Source organism: Penicillium chrysogenum, assembly GCF_028827035.1.
Source record: "Penicillium chrysogenum strain IBT 35668 chromosome Unknown utg000001l_segment0_segment0, whole genome shotgun sequence".
Lineage (NCBI taxonomy): Eukaryota > Fungi > Ascomycota > Eurotiomycetes > Eurotiales > Aspergillaceae > Penicillium > Penicillium chrysogenum.
In genome coordinates, this window is record NW_026622749.1 from 8,114,223 (window position 1) to 8,129,629 (window position 15,407).

At 51.3% G+C, this 15,407-nt stretch overlaps 5 protein-coding genes across 5 annotated transcripts; 3 read left to right on the plus strand and 2 right to left on the minus strand.

Annotated features, from left to right (window-relative positions):
• Positions 1-14: 14 nt before the first annotated feature.
• Positions 15-2,214, minus strand: N7489_003201 (Zn(II)2Cys6 transcription factor; the record flags this gene model as incomplete). The annotated part of the gene is made up of 3 exons (XM_056708956.1): positions 15-472; positions 526-1,686; positions 1,734-2,214. The coding sequence occupies 3 exons, from the start codon at positions 2,212-2,214 to the stop codon at positions 15-17; spliced, it is 2,100 nt and encodes a 699-aa protein (XP_056573258.1).
• A 396-nt stretch (positions 2,215-2,610) lies between these two features.
• On the plus strand, positions 2,611-4,176 carry N7489_003202 (cytochrome P450; the record flags this gene model as incomplete). Its single annotated transcript, XM_056708957.1, has 2 exons — positions 2,611-3,978; positions 4,042-4,176. The coding sequence occupies 2 exons, from the start codon at positions 2,611-2,613 to the stop codon at positions 4,174-4,176; spliced, it is 1,503 nt and encodes a 500-aa protein (XP_056573259.1).
• A 2,546-nt stretch (positions 4,177-6,722) lies between these two features.
• Positions 6,723-10,543, plus strand: mmm1 (ERMES complex subunit MMM1; the record flags this gene model as incomplete). Its single annotated transcript, XM_056708958.1, has 6 exons — positions 6,723-8,199; positions 8,243-8,308; positions 8,369-8,557; positions 8,817-8,966; positions 9,019-9,049; positions 9,103-10,543. The coding sequence occupies 6 exons, from the start codon at positions 6,723-6,725 to the stop codon at positions 10,541-10,543; spliced, it is 3,354 nt and encodes a 1,117-aa protein (XP_056573260.1).
• A 209-nt stretch (positions 10,544-10,752) lies between these two features.
• N7489_003204 (acireductone dioxygenase (Ni2+-requiring)) lies at positions 10,753-11,437 on the minus strand (the record flags this gene model as incomplete). Its single annotated transcript, XM_056708959.1, has 3 exons — positions 10,753-10,884; positions 10,939-11,310; positions 11,360-11,437. The coding sequence occupies 3 exons, from the start codon at positions 11,435-11,437 to the stop codon at positions 10,753-10,755; spliced, it is 582 nt and encodes a 193-aa protein (XP_056573261.1).
• Positions 11,438-11,706: 269 nt separating this feature from the next.
• On the plus strand, positions 11,707-13,834 carry N7489_003205 (tRNA modification protein MTO1; the record flags this gene model as incomplete). Its single annotated transcript, XM_056708960.1, has 3 exons — positions 11,707-11,810; positions 11,871-13,378; positions 13,407-13,834. The coding sequence occupies 3 exons, from the start codon at positions 11,707-11,709 to the stop codon at positions 13,832-13,834; spliced, it is 2,040 nt and encodes a 679-aa protein (XP_056573262.1).
• Positions 13,835-15,407: the final 1,573 nt, after the last annotated feature.

Genomic DNA, 15,407 nt, shown 5'->3' on the forward strand with positions numbered 1-15,407 from the left:
TGAATTATAGCACTTTACAACTGATTCGCCGTCTCCGGCTGTCCCCGTAACAGAGCCGACTCAACCCATTGTCTATCCATATCGATGTCAATGGAGTCCAGCACTTCTGCCCATAGACCGGGGTCTCCTTCAAAGTCCAAATTAAACGACTGAGCCTGGTCGTTGGGAAGTCCTGCAACAATGGCACTCTCTGTAGACATATTATTGCCCTGTACTTGGTCCCTTACTTGCACTTGTTCATCATTGTTCGCGGGATTTGAATCCTTTGTTTTGACGGAACTTTTGATCTTGGTGAGAAGTGAATGGCAAGCCCGAATATACCTGTTGCCCTTCTCTGCCATCGTCTGCAAAACATCGAGAGCCATCTCCATTGCAGAGGCATTCGTTTCTTTATATGGGAAGGCGATATTGACCATTACAAGAAGCAGGGCCGCGGAGAAGGCTTGTTCCCCATCGATGAACCCATATGTTGCTGGTGATAATTAGGAAATAGATCCATCTGTCTTTAGGACTCTGCTGACTTACCAACGATATTATGTTTGGCTGCGGTATTGAGTATCAAGGCGGTAGATCTCGCAGCAGATATAGCTGTGTCAATGACATGAACCATCTCCGTGGAGAATCCGTCTTCCCATCGAGTCGTATTCGGACGCTGGGAACTTGCTGCTAACTGTCGCTGAACAGCGTACAGCAGAATCGGGCGAGCCGTCATGTTGATACAATGATAATAGTGCAAGTACGTCGAAACAACCTCCCGGTGTGGTGCCTGGCTCATGTCGGAAGGATTCAGCTGCATGGACACTGGTAGCCGCTCAAACCAGTCACTTAGTCTTCTCATAATGTGCTGGGTGCAGGCGGATATCTCAGGGCCTGACTTCTGTTTCTTGCGATATATTTTCTCCCCTATTATTCCGTGTATTCTGGATAGTTCTGTGTAATTGGCCAGAACGGAAGCTGTGTGGCTGTCCTCGCCCGGTATGGGAGAGGGAGGGAGAAGATCAATGTCCTCGTCTTGGATTGTTATCGGATGTCCAGAAGTAACGCAAAGTAGCCTTTCCATGCTGTAGGTAGACCACCAGATTCTTCGTCGGTGCTCCCGTGTTTCACTGTCAATTTCTTGATCGAGAACTTCCTGGTGTAGCCCGAGAGAAACGGCCATTCTGAGGGCGATGCCGATGTACACGTACGCCGCATCCCTTCGGTTGATGGTCTGCATGAAGTACGCAACATAGCTCAACACCTCAATGAATAGAATGGAGCCGTCCTCAAACACACTTGGTAGAAAGGCAAGGGCGTGCTTGAAGTACTGGAATCCAGGCGGTCCCTCGTGCCCAACCCACTGGTTAATTGAGTACATCTGCCCAAACGCAAATACGAGGAGTATCTGACAGTAGACCAGACATTCATCCCTATTATCTGGATCTGGGCTTCGAGCATACACTCGCTCAAGCCGTTTATAGAAGGCTGTGTCACTGAGGAACGAGAAGATTGTGCCAATGTACGCATGCTGTGCACGATACAAGCGCTTTGCTAGGTCAAATGGTGGTAGTAGCGGGATTTCAGGATTAATGGGCCGTCGTAGCCAGCCAGTATCCTCGTAGTGGGGATACATGTGCCAATCCAAGTTCTCCGTCGTCGGGTTGAGCCGATTGGCGATATAAGTTGATGACGAGTTGCCAATGAAATCTGCTCGAGTCAGCTCAGTAAACCGCAGAAGGCCGATGTCAACGTACGGTACTGCCCAGAGCTTCCGAGAACCCAGTTGTCGCTGCTCGTAAATTCCAGCTCGATATCCGGACTGGATATCGAGTCCAGATCCGAAGGGCGATCGCGATGGTCTCGGGCATTGATGGCTCTTCGAGCTTGAGTCTGAAGCTCAATAAGGTAGCTCTCGGGAACAGTAACCCGTTTCTCAGTCTCAGAGTAAACGCAGGTATGTCCGACGTCTCTGCATGTTTTGCATGGGTATGGAGGATCCCCAGTACACTTCGTCCGCCTTTTCCGGCATCGGGTGCATGCCTTGGCCGACCGCTTGAGGACGCCCGAAGGGGCGTGTTGCCTACGTGCAATTGCCTTAGACGCTTGCATATCGACAGATTGATCCAGAGTAGAATTGTCATCGATGGGCAGTTCAATTTCATCCACCCCGATGCGGGGATGTGGAGACGGTGACGGTCCGAGGCTGAGGGCGCAAAAAACTTCGTTTCCCCACAATTCTGGGGAGAACTCACAAGGAATCTCGAATCAACAGCCAGAGCAGGCAGGTACAACAGATTCGGGCTGGGAAGAGCATACCCTCGGGGTACAGTTGCCCCAACATGAACTCTGCAGCCAATAACAAACACAGGGGTGCAGCCGCCGTCACCGGGATCTAGGGCCCGATCAGTCCCTCACCACCCTATCACCTCCGCGCCATTTCCAACGCGCCGATATGCAACGATAGGAAGGGCGGAATGAGGGAACCGATACAGCGTTGGACCCAAAACAGATGCGACACTGCGCTCAGCTCAACTGACCAAGTTTAAAATTGCAATGTGGTTCTCTAGCCTGGTATAAGTCAACCTGCTCTTCAGGCGACCTTATTTTCTTCAGTACTACGCCTGCCTCAAAATGCCAGCTGCTATCGGTATCATCATTGCCGTAGTTGGCATCCTTGTCGCGCGACTGCTGAGGTCCTACCTTCGGCTAGCGGATATCCCCGGTCCATTCTGGGCCAAGTTCACGGATCTTTGGCGATTCCGTTCTCAGAATACCAAAGGCCACACTGCCAGGCTCATCGCACTGCACAAGAAACACGGAAAACTCGTACGCCTGGGGCCCAACCATGTCAGCATCAGTGACCCAGCAGCCATTCCTATCGTCTACAGCACAAACCCGACATGGAAGAAGGGCCCTTCCTACTATGGGGCGGTTCCCATAAGCAAGAAGCGGGCTGTGCCCAGCATCATCGCCATGAGCGAGAAACAGCACACGGCGGTGCGCAAATCAGTCGGCCGTGCCTTTACTACAAACTCTCTACTGAACTACGAAGATTCTATCGAAGCCACCGGCAAGGAGCTTGTCGATATCCTCACCGAGAACCCGGAGACTGACGTCGGCCAGTGGCTTCAATTCTTCGCTATGGACATGTTGATTCGTATTGCTTTCAGCGACACCCTCGGCTTACTGGCCAAGGGCGACGATATTGACGGGACGCTTGCTGCCGTCATGGCGCGATTCGACCATTGGGGCCAATGGGGCGCGATGCCCGACGCAGACTTCCTTCTAAATAAGAGCCGACTTGCTACGCTTATACGGGGAGTCGGTGACAGTCCACTTGCTATAGTTGGGATGAGCAAGCTAGAAGCGAGGAGGAATGATCCCAATAAGCAAAGTTATGCCGATCTCTGCTCCAGCTTCCTTGAAGGCCAAGCCAAATACCCCGACCTCTTGCGACAAGATGAGATCCTGGGTATCATCATGTCCACCATTGGTGCAGGCGCCGACACCACGGCTGGTACTCTGACATATACACTATACTTCCTCTCAAAGAATCCCACCGCGAAGGCCAAGCTTCTGCAAGAGATCGAAGAAAGCCTCCGCTCTGGTACACTGTCTAGCCCGCCTAAATGGAAGGAGGTGCAGCACATGCTTTACCTCGATGCGGTACTGAAGGAGTCGATGCGACTTCTCCCGATCGCATCCTGGGGTCTTGACCGAGTCGTTCCCCCGGCAGGCGTGACTGTCGCGGGCAAATTCATCCCTGGGGACACTATCGTTGGATGTCAGATCGATGCCACTCACCTAGATAAAGACGTCTACGGCATTGATTCGGATTTATATAAACCGGAGAGGTGGATTGAAGCAAATGAAGACCAGCGCCGACAAATGGATCGTTCGTTCCTCACTTTTAGTGCCGGCAAAAGGATCTGCACGGGAGTCCACATCGCGTGGTTGGAGATGAAGAAGACGCTGCCACTGTTGCTGATGAATTTCGATGTGAGTGACTCCTCCCCGAATTCTGGGAAAAGGACCACTAAGTAAACTGACAAATCTACGTAGCTGGAACTAGTTGATCCTAACCAAGATGTGAGAGAGGGTATCAGAATCAGCGCAGTCAAGTATCCGCCCCCAGTTCCGATGAAGATCACAAGGAGGGATCTAGTTCCCTCTGAAAAGAAGGAATGTCTGATGTAAAGCCCGACGGGCATACAACGCTGTTTCCGCTGCCAGACAGCTGAGCCAACCAAGCATAAATTTGAACGTAGTCGAAATGCTTCCGCGTTCTACATCGTAGCCTCAATCCCAAGGGGCTGTACCATAGATTGGTCTTACTGCTCAAAAAGTCTAGAAGCCATTCTGGCACACAAAACTAGTACTGCATGAAATGAGCGATAGCACCCGTAATTAAAGGCACCTTGCGACTAGGCTTCAACTACTGGACAGCGCCCATGGTCAACTACGTGTATGTACCCGTCCAGGTGATCTTCGCGTACATGTACAGAACAAGGAGAAAGTAGTTTTTAGTACGCAACCTTAGAGGCTAAATGGATTTCTTTTACACATGTGTAAATGTCATACCAGACTCTCAGAGGAGTAATACCACATCTCGGTTGAAGAGTTGTTCTTAAGACTCCACTCTATATAGTTAAGCGTTGTGGAGACCGCGGGAGGTTCCAATCTCCAAAGTCGATGCACGCCCCGCATTTCCATTTTCGGTATTCAAGCTCCATTTGGTCGATTTTGCTCGCTCGGATTGAATCTTACATTTATGGAGCAACAAACACCGCTTCGATTTCACAAATAGCATCGGCTGTCTCAAAAACACGTTGGCAGAACCATTCTCATTTGCATTTTGGGTTTTCGCCTAAGGCGATGAGGTATCCGAAATATAGTGCCTGACAATCAATAACACCCTCCAACGGCTGACTCTCCTCTCAAATAGGCTTACGCTGTTGCAGCCTCCTTGAAAAGTGCAGAACTTTTCAGGACGTATAGATGCATCCTATCGTCATGATTCGCAAGTTTCTGGCTTGAGGCGAGAGGATCCCGGAAACCCCCTTTCAGAGAAGAAAGATCCTCGCCATTGTGGATTCCACGTCCTCCCTGGGCCTTAGTGGTCCCTCCGAGTTATGAAAGAGTACTGCTTTGGACGTCTCGTGCTGTAGTTCGCCTAAGCACAAGACACTGCCTGAGGCCCGTTGGACAATATCAGTGTCCGTGTCTCTAATTGTCCTCCATAACAAAGCTGTGACATGCACCCGTGTCCTTTCTTCCCAGCTGTACTGGGTGTACTTGATCCTATGGATGGTAGATTCCTGGGTGTTATACCAGCTCCCCGTTCTGACATCATAGCGGTGACGAAGATCAGTCCGCCTTAAGGAGCATGCCCACACTCCTGCAGTTGCTGTGTCATTTTTGGTGTCTCCTTTTGTTGTCTTTTTTTTTCCAAGCTTGGTGTTGTAGCAGGTTGTATCTTCACATAGCTGTATATGTATAGTTTCTCGGTTGTAATTGCCTCCGGCCCTGGAGTGCCTGGGAGCCGCAATCGTAGGCCTACTGCGGCCTGCTGGGCGAAGTTGCCTGGCTTATTGCTCGCTGATGGTACAACCTGACTGGACGATTTCAGCAGTGCCCTGAAAGGATGTAAGGGTGTAACCGACTGGCAAACCTCCGATTCCATCTCGGGCTCACTTTCCCCAACAAGCTTCCATTGATCTCTTGTGAACTGCCGACGAGTCAGGAGAATGTGAGCGCTGACAGAACAGGGAAGGCATCTCGAATTAATGAGATGTGCTGGGATGGTAGAAGAGACTGGGGGTCTATATATAGCCTTGATGGTCGTATAACACACCACCAGTGGAAGAAGCCCGCCGGAGTTTTGGGCTTGTCGATGTGCTTCGCAAAGTCTATGCCAGTAGCATTTGTTCTTGTTCTGTTGCCAGAGGAGAGAGAGAGAGAGAAAGAAGAATGTAGGATCGTTAAATCTAGCAAGAGCAAGCCTTTTATATGCTGCATCTAACAAACAAGTGATCAGTCTGCTAGCAACAAACAAAGCCTGATTCCACCGGCATATATGAGAGATGAGACCATCTAAATATTTCTCCGATGAGGATTGGGGCTATCGAATACTGGCCCCCCACATCTACTATTTGTGGTATGTTCTAAGCAGATGACACGGATCCATACCACACATTGTTTGAGGGAGCTGCTATAGATACATGGGTGGAAACTATAGGAGAATGGACAAACTGAATATGCTGGGCCGACGTGTAAAAGTAGAGCTATCTTTGTACCCAGCGAGGTGGTGTCGTCATCCTCGTCGGTTGATCCCGCTTCCAATTTGTGGGGGACGGCCTAGTTGTCCTCCAAGTGGGAAATACATGCAAGGTGACGTCCCTGGTTTTTGTCAGCCTATCCAGTTCTATACTGGGGTTATCCATATCATTTCATTATTGGATGATCGGATTAGTTGGATATTATGACGGGTGTCTACATCATCGAACCCCCATATATTTGAATTGGCAAGAAGCCTGGAATTTAAATATTTCCGCGGTTCTCTCTATCCATTTAATCCTCGGTATTAATTACTGGTCTTTCTAGAATCATAGTTCTTTATACATATCTTGTTTGTTGACGTCAATTTCATCTCACAACCGAATCCTGGACGTTGGCCCTCTCATGCCGGCCAATTACACGGTCGCTTTTTCAGGAACCCGTTAACTTCATGAAAGTGAATCAACATGAGCAGCAATGGGGATAGCAGTAGCAATAAAGTGCTTCAATCGCTGGGCCCTCCTCACTCTGGGACAGACGAGGGCGTCCACTTCCAACCCATCCACGACCAGCGCCGTTCCTTTTCTGTCTCTTTGGACTCGGAAAAGCCACCGTCAAGCCATACTCCCGCTGCTGGAAGACGCTCGCTTGATGTGCAAGAGCGAAACGGTTATATTGTTCTGAATGAAGACGACTGCTATGATCAATTGGGATTTTGCTTCCCAAACTGGAAAAAATGGATGATCATCTCGGTTATCTTCCTGGTTCAGACCTCGATGAACTTTAACACTAGCTTGTATTCCAATGCCATCGGTGGGATTTCAGAAGAATTTGGTGTCAGTCTCCAGGCTGCACGCTGTGGTGCTATGATCTACCTAGTGACTTATGCATTTGGCTGCGAGCTGTGGGCACCTTGGAGTGAGGAGTTAGGGCGCAAGCCTATTTTACAACTCAGCATGCTCCTCACAAATATTTGGCAAATCCCCGTTGCTCTTGCGCCTAATTTTGCGACTATCATGGTAGGGAGGGCATTCGGTGGTATCAGTCTGGCTGGCGGCTCAGTTACACTGGGGATGATTGCGGACATGTGGGAGCCAGAGCATCAGCACTATGCAGTGGCATGTGTGGTATTCTCATCAGTGGGTGGTTCGGTCCTAGGCCCTCTGATAGGAGGCTTTGTTGAAGCCTTCCAGCCCTGGCCTTGGGCTATGTGGATCCAGTTGATCTTTGGTGGATTTGTTCAGATCTGCCATCTGCTACTTGTTCCCGAAACCCGGGCTACTATCATGATCGATAACTACGCTAAGAAACAGCGTAAGGAAACTGGCCTTAACGTCTGCGGGCCTGATGAATTCCAGCCCTTTAAAGAACGTTTTTCGTTGAGTCAAATTCTTATCACCTGGATGCGCCCTTTCAGGATGCTGGCAACAGAGCCAATCGTGCTGACGCTGTCTTTGCTCAGTGGCTTTAGCGATGCTCTAATCTTCATGTTTATTCAATCTTTCAGCCTGGTATACGAGCAGTGGCACTTTAGCACTGTTGCTATAGGCCTGTCCTTCATCCCGATCTTAGTGGGCTATATCATTGCCTGGCTCAGCATGTACCCAGTACTGCACAGGAATTCCGCCAAGAGAAAGAGGAATCCTGATGATGAACATGCGCAATATGAATCCCGCCTCTGGTGGCTTCTGTACACTTCCCCATGCCTACCCATTGGCCTGATTGGCTTTGCGTGGACGAGTCTAGGGCCCCCAATCCACTGGATGGGAACCATGGTGTTTGCAGCTATTGTTGGTATTGCAAACTATACCATCTATATGACCACCATCGACTACATGATCTGCGCCTACGGTCCTTATTCTGCTTCCGCTACCGGTGGAAATGGCTTCGCGAGAGACATACTTGCAGGTGCTCTCACTGTGCCAGCTACACCATTCTTTAGCAGTACGTTGGTCCTCAGTTCCTATTTTAATGACAAAAAACGTAGCTAACAAGGGGTCGCCAGATATCGGTGCTCCGGACCGTAATCTCGAATACGCATCTACCATCCTATGTATGTGCCCTCCCCCCTACATTTGCACTCTATCAAGCCAGCACTCTAACGCCTTTGCAGTCTGTATCTCCTGTCTCCTTGTGGCCTCCGTCTACGTCATCTACTGGAAGGGACCGGTGATGCGCAAAAAATCACCGTTCGCCCAGCAACTGTCTGATGCTCGGAAGGAAAGTACCAGCCGTCGCGCTTCCATGACCTACTCCAGGTCGGCACCCCAGTCCCGCAGGCCAAGTGATAGAGTAGATAGTGGTATCGGGCAATGACTTGGGGGTTCATCTCGGCATAGTTTTTATATATATACCTAGGGTCCAAGTGGATTATCATGTTTCTTTGTATAGATCGTACAGGAATTATTTACAACCTCAGGGCCTGCTCAGTTCAAATAAAAGCCCGACAAGAGATGACAGGATGAGCACTGAAGCTAACGAGTGCCAGGCATTCATCATAGATTATAGATGCTATTGACGCTAGTCCCGAAGTAGATAAGGGCACTTCCTTAAATTATTAGAGGCAGGCGGTCAATATTGGCACATCAGCGATAAGAGATATGCTGCTCGGCCAAGCCCCGGAGATCCGCAAGTTGGAACATCTTCGCCATCTGAGGATGGTATTGTGAAGACGGATTGTCGACAGCCGCTGACAATGGCGCTCCAACAACGTAAGCGATCCCATCTCGAAGCTTTAGGGTTGGTATACTGACAGTAATGCAGATGAGCCCGCGCCATTCGCGCCTCAATCCTCGTACGCCCTCTGCCCGTGGAGTGGACTATATCATCTTGCTAACACCCTCTTAGCTTGTCCTTTACCCAAGGGTTTCTCCTCGGTCAGCTCTCAGTCGTACTTCTGATTGGCGCCTTCATCAAATTCTTCATTTTTGGTGAAGCGCCGCCCCCTCCGTCCCGGGGCATGTCAAACCGCACAACCCACCGCCGCTACAGCTCCGTCTATAGCCCCCCTCAAGATAGCCAGAAATCATTACGAGAAAAACCGTCCACGTCGAATGTTCTCCGTCCGGTACCTTCCACCTCTACAAATACCCGCTCCATCCTCCGCAAAACCTACTATAGTGCCATTCCTACCAACCCTACGAGCAAACATGGCCGACACCGCATGCATCACTCCTCGCATCAGCCCGAGTCACTGGACTGGTTCAACGTACTCATTGCACAGACAATTGCTCAATACCGGGAGACAGCCTATTCCCTCAAGGACTCACCCACTTCATCAATCCTCAGCTCCCTAACGGCGGCCATGAACAACCCGGAGAAGAAACCATCTTTTATAGACAAGATCAAAGTCACCGATATCTCACTAGGCGAAGAGTTTCCTATCTTCAGCAACTGCCGCATCATCGCCGTTGACGACCCCGTGTCGGATGGCGGACGCCTACAGGCGCTATTGGATGTCGACCTTAGCGACGACAACCTTTCCATTGCCGTCGAGACATCCATGCTTCTGAACTACCCCAAACCCCGCTCTGCCATAATACCAATAGCGCTATCAGTCTCGGTTGTCAGATTTTCCGGAACGCTTTGCATATCCTTGATCCCCGCGTCGACCGAACCGCCGGAACCACTTCAAACGCCTGCCGGATCACCAGCACCCCCCACATCAGACCCAAGGGACAACGCAGGGAATCGACCCCCTGGTCCCGGAGAGCACACAGCCTCGCAAGACGAGCTCCCGCCAAAAAGCAGCCCGAAAAGCAACGTCGCATTCTCTTTCCTCCCTGATTACCGCCTAGACCTCTCCGTTCGCTCACTCATCGGATCCCGCAGCCGACTGCAGGATGTACCTAAGATAGCGCAGCTCGTCGAAGCACGAGTCCACGCATGGTTCGAGGAGCGCGTTGTCGAACCTCGAGTGCAAGTTGTCGGACTTCCAGACTTGTGGCCGCGCATGGGCAGAACAGGCGTCCGACCCGGTGAGGACTCTGATGCTGGGTCAACGGCACCACCCCGTAGCGCTGGATCTACTGAGTCATCCGGGCCGCCCCGATTTTCTGATGATCATGGTCGGGAGCCGGAGGGGCTGCGGTTCCGTGGGGCCCTGGATTCACGGTTAGGGCTTGGTGCTGGCTCGCGCACGAATAGTTTCAATGTTGATATGGGTGGCTTGCGCAGTTCGAGTATGACGAGGCAACAGAGTGGTGGTGCTACGAGTGACCATTTTGAGATGCCTGGTGCCATGCCAGCGGGTACGCCAGTTGGGACACCTGGCATACCAGACAATTGATATACGTGAAAGTGTTGTTCGACCATCCCTACCTACATAAGTATGGTTTCGGTTGATTTACAGTGGGGTCCTGGCCCCCATGTACATGCAAAAGCTCCATGCAAGAGAAGTGATGTAAGACAATATCCGAAAATTCCCATTTCCATCGTTCAGTAGTCTATGTGCAAAGAATCCAACCATAACGCATCTCAATATCAAAGTGACCCATCCTAAACAGCCGCAGTAGGACTGACAACAGTCTCCAAATAGGTCTTCCGGTGCGGGTTAGCATCAACCTCCGCACCACGGTTCAACGGCGTCCACTTAGGCTCGTCTTGGAAAAGACGCATGGCCTTAACATACTGCAAGCAGAGTCAGTCCCATAATCCAAAACCACAAAATCCAAAAGAACATACATTCTGCTCATTGGTAGTAAACCGATGATAAATCCCCGCAGGAAGAATAATCATATCCTCCTTGACAAGACAGATACGGATCCACTCGTCCTCCTGCCCACGCACATCGAAGTATCCCTCCCCGTCGAGGATGTACCGAATCTCCTCGTCCTCGTGCAGATGCTCCGTGAAGAACGACTTGACCTTCTCCTCGTATATGGCGCCCATCGTCGCAGGCGAGACACAGACCTCGTCGCGGTTACGGTATCCGCGCTCCGCGGCGATCGCGTCCACATCTGCAATCGTCGGGCAGTGCTTGTACAGCACGCCTAGCGAGGCGAGCTTCTCTTCTGACACGGCGCGGCCGGAGTCATGCTGCTCGCGCTGGTCGCCCTGTAAACAAATGACATCAGCGTTTGTTCTAGTCCGAGGTGGGCTGTACCTGGAAATGCTTGGAAAGCTGGATATGGCCCAATTGGGATGTGTTTACCTCGACGTTGTCGTACCAGTATGCCTTCATTTTTGGATAGTTGTTGAGCTCGTAGATTAAGATGCGGAGAGGGGTCGCTCGTTGAAAAAGGTCCAGATCAGCTTACAGCTGAATATCAGCAGCCCCGCAATTGGCCGATGGCGCAAGCGCTTATGTCAGTGTGTGACCGCCCTCGGGGTTACCGGGTATAAGGGCAGTCACGTGATAGATACAATTTTCCTTATCGATTTGATTTGATCAAGATTTGTACAGAGTACGGGGTACCTGTTTTTTGGTTAACATTTGCATTTCATTTCGTCATGGCTTTTCGAGCTCGGTCAGTGGCCCTGATGCGTCAGGGCCGCGGGCTCCGCTCATTTATGGGTCGGAATCGTGGTTTCGCGACTGTTACGGATAATACGCGGTTTGTGACTTCTCCCATGTCATTTCGAGCGAGTAGTCTCGCTAATTGATTCATTTTTAGACCCTACGACGTCGTTGTTATTGGCGGAGGCCATGCTGGATCTGAGGCATGCGCTGCTGCTGCTCGGTCTGGCGCGCGCACCGCGTTAGTCACCCCCTCGCTGGAGAATATCGGTGTTTGTTCGTGCAATCCCAGTTTCGGCGGCATTGGGAAGGGAACGATGATCCGTGAGGTGGATGCAATGGACGGCGTTGCGGGTCGGATCATCGATAAGGCTGGTGTCATGTTTCGAGTCTTGAACCGCTCTAAAGGGCCGGCTGTTTGGGGACCGCGTGCGCAGATCGATCGCGATCTCTACAAGCGGTATATGTCCGAGGAGCTGGCTGGCACGGAAAATCTGAACATTGTGGAGGGCAAGGTGGCTGATATTGTGCTTTCCACGGAAGGCATTGAGAACACGCCCGGTGCTCAGGGCAAGATTGTTGGCGTGCGGTTGGAATCCGGGGAGGTCATTTCTACGGGTCGTGTGGTTATCACTACGGGCACATTCCTAGGTGGTGAAATTCATATTGGAATGGATGTGTTCCCTTCGGGACGCATGGGCGAGGCCCCCACATACGGTCTCAGCAAGTCCCTCCGGGAAGCTGGCTTCCAACTGGGACGCTTGAAGACCGGTACACCACCTCGATTGGACAAGAAGACCATTGATTTTAGCGCCCTTGAAGTGCAGAAGGGCGACTCGCCGCCTCACCCTTTCTCCTACCTTAACAAAACTGTCGATGTGGGCGACGAAGGCCAGCTTACCTGCTGGATGACCCATACAAACGAAGCTGCCCATGAAATCATCCGCGCCAATCTGGACAAATCCATTCACATCCGCGAGACTGTCCGTGGGCCACGATACTGTCCCTCCCTGGAATCAAAGATCATCCGATTCAAGGACAAGACCCAGCACCAGATCTGGCTCGAGCCAGAAGGCTTCGCGCCAAACGACGTCATCTACCCGAATGGCATTTCAATGACCGTGCCCGCAGATGCCCAATACGCCATGTTGCGAGTAGTCCGCGGTCTCGAGAATGTAACCATGCTCCAGCCCGGCTACGGCGTTGAATACGACTACATTGACCCGCGCAACCTGCGACCAAGCCTAGAGACAAAACTCATCAGCGGTCTCTATCTGGCCGGCCAAATCAACGGCACAACTGGTTACGAAGAAGCAGCCGGACAAGGCATCGTCGCAGGCACAAACGCCGGCCTCGAGTCACAGAACCGATCACCTCTCACCCTGACTCGGTCAGACGGCTTCATCGGAATCATGATCGACGACCTGATCACAAAGGGTGTCTCAGAACCCTACCGCATGTTCACAACGAGGAGCGAGTACCGCATCTCCACCCGCTCCGACAACGCCGACCTGCGTCTGACCCGCATGGCCCGCGATGCTGGCGTCGTCTCCGACAAGCGTTGGAGCCACTTCTCCGATACCGAAGCGCAGATCCAGGAGCTGCAGACTCTCCTCGGCAACACGAAGCTTTCGTCGTCTGCTTGGTCTCGCAAGGGGTTTCAAGGTGCGCTCTGACACCTCGATCCGCTCAGCGCTCGACATCTTGTGTCTAGACGGCACCGACATCAACACCCTCATTCCTGCCATCGAGTCTCCTACGGGGACAGCATATACCCCGGCCTCGTTTGCGCCGGAGATCCTCACCCGGGTCGCCATTGAAGGCCGCTATGCGCCGTACCTGAAGCGACAGGAGAAGATGGCCGAGCGATTCCAACAGGACGAGAACTTGCTACTGCCAGCGGATCTGGATTACAGTATGGTGCACGGCATCAGCAACGAGGAGCGACAGGTCCTTCAGCGTGTGCGACCTGTTAGTGTTGGCATGGCGAAGCGCATTGAAGGTGTAACGCCTGTTGGTGCTTTGCGGTTGCTGATGCATGTGCGGAAGGGCAGTGGGTTTACCAAGGAGATGGATGGAGAAGACCCTGCTGTTGCTGGCGTGCTCCGTTCGTCGCCTTGATTCTGGATTATATGGGCATGACTCGATGGGACTCTCTTTTCTCTTTGATACATTGGCATAGCGGGACTCGGCGCTGGATGTGCTTTGACTGTACAATATCGACGTGTATACTATTTGATCTCTGTATATTTTGTAAACTTATATCCGAACATAAACATCTCATAATTCTTGATTATCATCATCATCTACTCCCACGTTAAGAGTACGAAAGTACCAATTGTCCAGATGAGGAAAACGGTCCCAACCTTGGGAAACAACCTCACAGCTAATAAGCATAAAACCAAAAACAAGCATCCCCCAAACCATCTTCCCAACGAAAAACAGATCTAACCCAACGCAGAAACATACTTTTCCCCCAGAAGGAAAACACGCGAGAAAAAGCAAAAAATACGATAATCAAAGCCACGTACCCTCGAGCCCCGAAACCCGACCAAAGCATAAAAAGCATAAGCAAGGGATAGACACCGATCACTCCCTCGCGACAGGGATGTGCGGGGACCTGAGACGAGAGCACCTATAACCAAATCGGGACAAGATAGCATAGAACAAAGACCATCATCGCCTGACCCATTCATCCGAAAACTAGCACCAAAAATAGAGGCCTCGGTTCATCGATGCCAAAAACACAACACCCCGACGCACACACCCCCATCTGGTGAACCCGATTGCAGCACGTATCCGCACCCATCCAATCTCATTCCTCGTTCAGATGTGACGAACAAGCCCTACCAAATCGAGCCTCGTACATGACGACTTCTGCAAGCCGTCCAATGCCACAAGACCTTTGCGTTTTGTTTGATGTATGTTGTAATGGAATGGGGGGAAGTGGCGTGCATAAGCCGTTGGCCGCGATCTGATCTCATCTCTCCTTTTTGAGAAAACGGTTGCGCGAATCGCTTGTTGTGCGCTTTCCATTGGTGGTCCCGCTCCCCGGCACTGTGATGTATCCGATATCACAATCACATCTCCGCTTACCCCCGCGGCGTTGTGATGTGCGTACCTGAGAGGGTGAGTGCGTTCGGTCTATCGATTTGATGCATCTTGGCTCTTTTAAGCGCTGTACATCACCTGTATATTCTTGTTTTTCTTCGCCCAGAACATATTGGCATTGAGGGGCTTGTGGTTCTGGGCGGTTGAGGGGGTCGCAAGGGGTGAATGCTTCCTTGCTTCTTAGCGCGCTTCTTTGCATGGCAGACCGAGACCGAGGTCATGCAGGTCTGTGCTGTTGTAGTGTCGACTAGTACCCCGTATAGTGCTTCCGGCAGGATGTACAAGGTATAGGAGTACCCTGCAGTGTGTGCTCGGCACATGTTGTATGGATTTCTGTCGTCTGCATGAGGCAAGAGCGATTACGGAGTATGGAGTCCGTGATGCGCCAATGGTCATGCACTAGCAGGATCATTTGGGATGACTTTGCAGCTGAGCAGGGAAGGCGTCTTCTCCTGCATGGTGAAGAATGCACATGGCGGGTCCGCAGATGTCAGGATTTGCCTTCTAGAATGCTGGGTATTATCTTGCGAACTGGGACGAACACGTCCCAGCTGAGTTGAAATAGTGGCGGAGTTCCATATAG